Below are 9,432 nucleotides of genomic sequence, written 5' to 3' on the forward strand. Positions count from 1 at the left end.
CACATCTACTAGATATCTAGGTAACAAAGGGGAACGACAGGTAACATCCGGGCCTCTTTATTGATATCAGTCATCATACAGCTATTACATATCTAGGTAACAAAGGGGGACGGCAGGTAACATCCGGGTCTCTTTATTGATATCAGTCATGACACATCTAATATATTTCTAGGTAACAAAAGGGGACGGCAGGTAACATCCGGGCCTCTTTATTGATATCAGTCATAACAAACCTACTATATATCTAGGTAACAAAAGGGGACGGCTGGTAACATCCGGACCTCTTTATTGATATCAGTCATGAAACATCTACTATATATCTAGGTAACAAAAGGGGACGGCTGGTAACATCCGGACCTCTTTATTGATATCAGTCATGAAACATCTAATATATATCTAGGTAACAAAAGGGGACGGCAGGTCACATCCGGGCCTCTTTATTGATATCAGTCATAACACATCTAATATATATCTAGGTAACAAAAGGGGACGGCAGGTAACATCCGGGCCTCTTTATTGATATCTGTCATAACAAATCTACTATATATCTAGGTAACAAAAGGGGACGGCTGGTAACATCCGGACCTCTTTATTGATATCAGTCATAAAACATCTAATATATATCTAGGTAACAAAAGGGGACGGCAGGTCACATCCGGGCCTCTTTATTGATATCAGTCATAACACATCTACTAGATATCTAGGTAACAAAGGGGAACGACAGGTAACATCCGGGTCTCTTTATTGATATCAGTCATGACACATCTAATATATTTCTAGGTAACAAAAGGGGACGGCAGGTAACATCCGGGCCTCTTTATGGATATCAGTCATGACACATCTACTAGATATCTAGGTAACAAAGGGGAACGACAGGTAACATCCGGGTCTCTTTATTGATATCAGTAATGATGCACACAGCTACTAGATATCTAGGTAAACAAAGGGGAACACAGGTAACATTCGTGCTTCTTTATTGATATCAGTCATGACACAGCTACTATGTATTTAGTTAACAAAGGGGACGACAGGTAACATCCGGGCCTCTTTATTGATATCAGTCATCATACAGCTATTACATATCTAGGTAACAAAGGGGGACGGCAGGTAACATCCGGGTCTCTTTATTGATATCAGTCATGACACAGCTACTATGTATTTAGTTAACAAAGGGGATGACAGGTAACATCCGGGCCTCTTTATTGATATCAGTCATCATACAGCTATTACATATCGAGGTAACAAAGGGGGACGGCAGGTAACATCCGGGTCTCTTTATTGATATCAGTCATGACACAGCTACTATGTATTTAGTTAACAAAGGGGACGACAGGTAACATCCGTGCCTCTTTATTGATATCAGTCATCATACAGCTATTACATATCGAGGTAACAAAGGGGGACGGCAGGTAACATCCGGGTGTCTTTATTGATATCAGTCGTGACACAGATACTAGATATCTAGGTAACAAAGGGGGACGACAGGTAACATCCGGGTCTCTTTATTGATATCAGTCATAACACGGCTACTAGATATCTAGGTAACAAAGGGGGGCGGCAGGTAACATCCGGGTCTCTTTATTGATATCAGTCGTGACACAGATACTAGATATCTAGGTAACAAAGGGGGACGGCAGGTAACATCCGGGCCTCTTTATTGATATCAGTCATAACACATCTACTAGATATCTAGGTAACAAAGAGGGCGACAGGTAACATCCGGGCCTCTTTATTGATATCAGTCATAACACATCTACTAGATATCTAGGTAACAAAGAGGGCGACAGGTAACATCCGGGCCTCTTTTTTGATATCAGTCATAACACATCTACTAGATATCTAGGTAACAAAGGGGGCGGCAGGTAACATCCGGGGCCTCTTTATTGATATCAGTCGTGACACAGATACTAGATATCTAGGTAACAAAGGGGGACGGCAGGTAACATCCGGGCCTCTTTATTGATATCAGTCATAACACATCTACCATCTAGGTATCTTCGTATCATGGAGAGAAAACAGGTCAGCACCAGACCTCCTTATTTATATAAGACATTACGAAATTGGCAAAAATCCCTTTTTATAATACATTAATTAACAAATTCAACAAGATTTTACATCACACGAAAAAGGCGAAAGTCCGTTTCAATGACAATGGTTTTTTTCAGGCTCAACCATGTTACCAGATAAATACTGAAAATGTATCACATATCACTTGTATATATCGAGTTACACGGAGTATAGGAAAGAACGGTGTCAGGTCGTTTCGGTAACAAGTCGTATCGGTAACAAGTCAAAATTCGTTTCGGGATTTTTCATTTTTTTATCTTCTGTAGATACCTAAATTTAGACAATCGATTGGATAAAAAATATTGCAACTTATCATAGCTAGCCTTCTCCTTTCATGCATTTACCATTACATGATTTTAATAACACATGAATAAATATATATAATATTCACACAGACTCAAATACCACGGAATTAGATTATCTAAGTCCGTGTAAATACACAACATGAGTGAGTGAGTCTCTCACTCTTTATGTTTGAGATCAGATACATTTTGTGTTTTGCCCTCGGGACACTTCTTTTTTTTTAAGTCAGATCTATTCGTCATGTCCCGAGTAGTTTTGAGTGATACTATTAATGACCTTTGGTAAAATTCTATTGTGTCTTTTTCTGTCGCACCGGATTTTTATCGGAACTCCGGTTCTAATATTCCTCGCTCCACACACTATTTGATGACGTAACGGGCACTTCCTGTTTATTTCGGTCGAAATATTGAAATAAATACACACGCTAAAATTGAAAATGCAGCGTGGTGGGGGTGAAGGTGCTTCGGGATACTCAGGAGGCGCCCACCCCACGAGTGGAGGACACTCATCATATCGCTACGAAGATCTAGAATTTCCCTTCTGTGAAGATTCTGGCAAATATGAAAAACTCGCAAAGATCGGCCAGGGAACTTTCGGGTAAGACACAAAGCGTGTCAGCTATCCAATTTGTCACTTGTACATTGACGGATTCATGGGGGTTACGAGGGCTCCAGGAAAACTAAAACCTCCAATGTGTCTAAACTTTCTTCGAACGCTAGTTTTTAACCCCACCCCTCCCACGTTATTTCTGATCGCCGATTTCTTCCCTGGAGCTAACAATGCAGCAGTCGGGATATGTACAGTACCAGTTATTGAACATCTTAAGCAATTTAATAGGCCTAATTGTATTTCCAACGATGATAAATTTATAATTCCCAACAGAAAGCGATTCCAGATCAGTCATGACAAATGGCTGTGGAAATGTTAGTGATTCAATTCAAATCATCAATATTGATCAGGTTACCCATTACAAAATACAATGAGGTACAATTGTGCACAAAACGTTATCAATTCTGATGTCTAACATTTTGTAAAAATGACAAACGATATCACTGACTTTGCTCTCCATTGACTTCAGTGTGTAGTCAATGGGATCATCCAGTGCAAATGTGACAGGTGAGCACAATTTTTTCTGTGTGTTATTTATAGCTGCTCTACAGAACACTATAATCAAAGGAGGTGATACAATTTGTCATTTTCACAAACATGTAGACAACTGAATTAACATATTTTTGTGCACAATTGTACCTCATTGTATTGGATTATGTTGAAAGAATGATGCCCTTTTTTGCTGAAGGTGTTTAAAAGAACTTTATGTGTTTTTATTTCACTTTATTCCCCATCTGAGTTATAAAATTGTTACTGCAAATGAGTAACTGTTACCCAAATGCAGGATTATTACCCATATGCACCGTTGTGCCCAACCTGTTGATCTTTAATAATTTCTGACGGATACTTCAGTATAGTTCAGCTGTGATGTGAAATCATGAGTGTTTCAGTTATTTGGTGTGCAGCCATTTACAATGTACTATATTGCTCACATTTACCTAGTTATTAAATTAATCTGAACATCAATGTATGTCTAAGAGAGAAATTAGTTAATTGTTTGTTTCTTATGCAGGGAAGTATTTAAGGCCAGAGACAGGAAAACAAAACGACTGGTTGCAATGAAGAAAGTATTGATGGAAAATGAAAAAGAAGGGGTAAGAACAAAAATGGATTTACACTAGGCCCGATCTGTGTCTGTAAGGTTCCTGATAAAATTCATAAATTGAATATTACATCCGTCTCCCTTGACAATGCCTCACTTTTGGTTTTTAGTTGAGCGTTTGCCCCTGTGAGGAAGCTTTGGGTTCTGTCCCCTGGTCGAGACATACGTTATACCAGAGTCTGTAAAAATGGTAGTTTCTACTCCTGCTTAACGCTCAGCAATTTATAGGAGTGGGACGACTGGTTCGCCCGTTGTTAGTATAATGTGACCGGGTGGGGTGTCCTGCTGGGTGTCTTCGGCAGTATGTTTCAGTGAGGTAGCACTATAAAGTCAGCATCAGTTCTGCGATATCACAATTGCAAGGAGACAAACACGATCATATTGCAGCCACCCCAAACACATACACTACACGCATGCATATATCTTGCACACAGGGGAAGCCGTCCCTAAATGACCTTAGCTGTTGATAGGACGTTAAACAATACTAAACCAAACCTGGGAGGAGGAGTGGAGTAAAAGTTAGTTTTTGAGGCTACTATTGGTCGACCGTAGTTGTGCTGTAGAGGATTCTTTTAGAGCGTTTCAATTGGTTAGTGTTTGTGGGAAGAAGGATTGTCTGTAGTTCTCAGTGTTGTACGATATCTGTTGTAGTTTCTGACTGTTGTTTCGTCGTGTGTTGGTACGGCTGACTGTTGTTTCGTCTTGTGTTGGTACGGCTGACTGTTGTTTCGTCGTGTGTTGGTACGGCTGACTGTTGTTTCGTCGTGTGTTGGTACGGCTGACTGTTGTTTCGTCGTGTGTTGGTACGGCTGACTGTTGTTTCGTCGTGTGTTGGTACGGCTGACTGTTGTTTCGTCGTGTGTTGGTACGGCTGACTGTTGTTTCGTCGTGTGTTGGTACGGCTGACTGTTGTTTCGTCGTGTGTTGGTACGGCTGACTGTTGTTTCGTCGTGTGTTGGTACGGCTGACTGTTGTTTCGTCGTGTGTTGGTATGGCTGACTGTTGTTTCGTCGTGTGTTGGTACGGCTGACTGTTGTTTCGTCGTGTGTTGGTACGGCTGACTGTTGTTTCGTCGTGTGTTGGTATGGCTGACTGTTGTTTCGTCGTGTGTTGGTACGGCTGACTGTGATGTAGTCGGCAGCGGGTATGGCTACTAGCCCATTAATTGATGATCTTAAACAGTACTAGTCTGTGTTTACGACGTCTGTCTTTCAGTGGTTCAAATTCCCAGTCTGTTTAGCATGGCAATATACTTGTGGCAGATTTTATAATGTACATAGGATTACGGTCGCCCTCTAACTTCTTACTAGAAGGAACTTCCCTTTAGCTCAGTGGTAGAGCGTCCGACTAGGAAGTCTGGGATCGCTGGTTCGATCCCCAGCAGAATCACAAGGTTCTCTTTTCTGTTACAAATTAATGATGTCTATGGCCCTCCCTGTGCTGGCAGGGAGTAAGAACCTGGGTAAAAGTTGTGGTGTTTGAGGGCAAATACATTTGAAAGAGGAGAGCTTGAGGGTGTGACAGAATTTAATTGTTCTAGCTTTGTGTTATGGGAATTTCCCTTAAGCTCAGTGGTAGAGTGTCCAACAAAGAAGTCTGGAATCGCGGGTTCTATCCCCAACAGAAGCTTACCATTTTCTTCCTGTAACATACTGTTACTGGATATGATCACATTGTGGAATACTGACTGCTTTGGGCAGGATGTTTCCCTTTACCTTTCAAACGCCCGACAATCTCCATGGTATACTAGTCAAATAAGTGTTGGGAATCGGTTAAAATTTTATGATCGATTGTTGATTACCATTAAATATATCTTGTGTACCTGTTTGAACTTTATATTGCAGTTCCCCATCACTGCTTTGAGAGAGATAAAAATCCTCCAGTTGTTGAGACATGAAAATGTTGTGGATCTTATAGAGATTTGCCGCACTAAAGGTGAGAATGCCTGTCTTTGTCTAAACTTATGTTACAGTTGTATATTGCTAGGCCTGGCTTCATAATTTCCGTTACTGTATCTGCATTTTAAATTCCTTCACCAATTAATGTACATGTTCTAAACCATTATACAGAAAAATCACTCAAGGAAGGTTGGATCAAGACACATTGTCCCTTACAAGTCAAATTTGGCTCTGTTCCGACAATTCCTGCTGTTGATACTTTCATATACGGAGTCCCTCGCTAAAATATTATGAATGAACGCAGAACAACAGCGAGGAATTTTCCAATTATATAGATTTAATGGAGAGTCGTACGCGTTGTTTACATGTTTTGACTCCAAGGCAAGTCGTCATCAGCATCAGGTTTCTGATGACAGCTCGCCTTTGAGTCAAAACATGTAAACAACAATTTCCCTCAAGCTCATATAATTGGAAAATTCTTGCTGTTGTCCTACGGTCCTGCGGCATTCATGATACAGAAAGTTGCAAAGTACTTAACTAGTAGTAACCAGTTTACAGCTTGTTATTGAACAAACAATTAGAATAAAAAAAACCTGTATTATTGAGATTATTCAGCCCTACATACCTTAACTAGACTTGTCCATACTTTAATTTGGTAAGGTTCAAATGTGACTTAAGGGGTGAATGGGTTAAGTACCAAAAACTAAATTTGATACAATTTTTCAAATCTTGAAAATTATTCAATAAGGGAATACTGGTATGTGTATTATCTACTATTTCTGTAACCGTCACTATAGAAATTCTATTTTTCATGTGTTGTAAAGTACATTGGAGTAATTTTACAAATTATATAGGGCACTATATAAGTGTTGTATATTACTGTATATTATTATTATTATGAAATAACTAATTGATGCTACGCAATTGGTCTTTAACTACCCAGCAAGATTAATCTTGTACATATATATGTCATATTACTTCAGTCATTATTTTTTTCTCTATTGTAGCCTCTCAATATAACCGCTTTAAAAGCACGTTTTTCCTGATCTTCGAGTTTTGTGAGCACGACTTGGCTGGACTGTTGAGCAATGCCAATGTGAAGTTTAATCTTGGTGAGATCAAGAAGGTTATGCAACAGCTATTGAACGGCCTGTACTTTATACACAGCAATAAGATCCTGCATCGAGACATGAAGGCTGCCAACATCCTCATCACCAAACACGGTGTCCTCAAGCTAGCAGACTTCGGGCTGGCACGAGCCTTCAGTGTTCAGAAGGCGGGACAGCCTAATAAATACACTAATCGAGTGGTGACGTTGTGGTACCGGCCGCCAGAGCTACTCCTAGGGGAGAGGAACTATGGGCCACCCATTGACATGTGGGGTGGTGGGTGCATAATGGCAGAAATGTGGACGCGGGCACCCATTATGCAGGGCAAGACCGAACAGAATCAACTCCAGCTCATCAGCCAGTTGTGTGGGTCAATCACCAAGGAAGTATGGCCCACCGTTGACAAATTTGACCTCTTTGCACAACTTGAGCTTCCCCAAGGTCAAAAACGCAAGGTGAAGGAGAGGCTAAAGGCTTATGTGAAAGATCAGTATGCACTTGACCTCTTAGATAAACTTTTGACCCTTGACCCTTCAAAGCGATTGGATAGTGACAGTGCATTGAACCATGATTTCTTTTGGACAGATCCGATGCCAAGCGACTTGTCTGAAATGTTGTCCCAGCACAAGACGTCCATGTTTGAGTTCCTGGCGCCACCTAGACGACCGGGTCAGCGGCCAATGCCACATGCACAGAATCAAAACATACAGCGACCAACACACAACCCTGACCTCCATGTGGAGCGAGTGTACTAGTATTATAAATATGATAGCTCTCTATAATTGTGTGTATATAATACAGCAGACCCATGTTGGCTTATCATTCAAAGCTTGCCTACGAAATTGAACTGAAAAGTTGTAAAGGTTTCATCTGAGATATTTTCAAACAGTTGAATTCAATCTTAACTGGATTTTAGACTTAAAAAGTGTATTTATTGTATTTAAATGATCGTTTAAACATAAAGGAAATATTCTAAAATCATGAACGTCAACACACTCAGTTTTTCCAAGAATGGGTTTTGTCATATTTGCTTATTTCAGGAGTACATTTTCAATTCTTACTCCTATTGTCTTAACATATTTTAACACGTCTGATTTTTCAGTAAAATAGAAGCAAAATATGTTGAGGTCTAGATATGTGTCACAGTGGAATATGATAGACCAACATAATGACACAACAAAGAAAATATTCGAAACAAACACCGATATCTAATACAAAATACATATATTATACTCGATGGAATGCAATAATGCAACATTGTCAATATAAAATCTTGTCCTGACAATAGCGTCTAAAGAGCAGTCTTTTAGACGATTGTTTTAAGGCAGTTGTTTATATATAATTTGTGAGTTATAAAATATTGTCCTACATGTGTGAAATGATGTAAACAACATCTTAAGTTTTAACAGAAATTCTTGCCTTTTTTAAATATACATAAATTCACCTCATTTTTCTTTTAAGAATTTCTTAAGTTTTATGTTGATTTTAAATGCATATATATGAAAACTATTTTTATCAGCAAAATTTAATCAATGTGCGATATTTTAAACTTATTTCATACATTCTTGTCATCAACTCCAGATGCAGGTTCATCCTTTTAAGTTAAAGATTTAAACATGCAAACTTTTGTCTATGTCAAACTATCTAGGGCTAGTCGGGCCACTGGGTACAATATAAATTGTACATTATTGTGTATTGATATGTAAAAAGTGACTGGATACCCAAATATGGGTACATGTAAGAGTGATATTTGTTTGGAAAAAAAATCATGTTTAAAACTTGACACTTGGTCTATGTGTCGCCTACAAAGTAAAGGGGGACACCTACAGTAGGAATCACTGCATCAACATTGTCCACACAAATGGTTTCTGTGTATGATAACCGTTACAGGAATAAATTATTCATAAAAAAATGATCAGGAACACATATTTGTTTATTATGTACAACATTTTCTATTAAAATGTTTTAAATGTTATTAGTTTTCCGCTTTTCTTTGCCTTTGTCGTTGTTTTTTTAACATGTTCACTAATAGCAATATATAGGGATGGGATTTGGGGTTCCATTAGGTGAATTAAATTTCTCACATCAGTCATTTTTAGCTCACCTGGCCCGAAGGGCCAAGTGAGCTTATGGCATGGTGCAGCGTCCGTCCGTTCGTCGTCGTCAACATTTTCCTTTAAACAACTTCTTCTTAGTAACCAAGTAACCATAAGGCCTAGGGTGATGATATTTGGCCAGAAGCATGCTGGGATGAAGGGCTACCAAGTTTGTTCAAATAAATGACCTTGACTTATATTCAAGGTCACAGGGGTCAAATATGTTTAAAACCTTTCAACAACTTCTT

General features: G+C 39.2%; 1 protein-coding gene across 1 annotated transcript; it reads left to right on the top strand.

Moving 5' to 3' along the window:
* The first annotated feature begins 2,740 nt into the window (after window positions 1-2,740).
* On the top strand, window positions 2,741-8,824 carry LOC110455838 (cyclin-dependent kinase 9-like). Its single transcript, XM_021506240.1, has 4 exons — window positions 2,741-2,967; window positions 3,992-4,073; window positions 5,926-6,016; window positions 6,987-8,824. Exons 1-4 carry the CDS (start codon window positions 2,807-2,809, stop codon window positions 7,841-7,843), a joined length of 1,191 nt encoding a protein of 396 aa, XP_021361915.1. The 5' UTR covers window positions 2,741-2,806; the 3' UTR covers window positions 7,844-8,824.
* Window positions 8,825-9,432: the final 608 nt, after the last annotated feature.

Source organism: Mizuhopecten yessoensis, unplaced genomic scaffold, assembly GCF_002113885.1.
Source record: "Mizuhopecten yessoensis strain PY_sf001 unplaced genomic scaffold, ASM211388v2 scaffold8387, whole genome shotgun sequence".
Classification (NCBI taxonomy): Eukaryota; Metazoa; Mollusca; class Bivalvia; order Pectinida; family Pectinidae; genus Mizuhopecten; species Mizuhopecten yessoensis.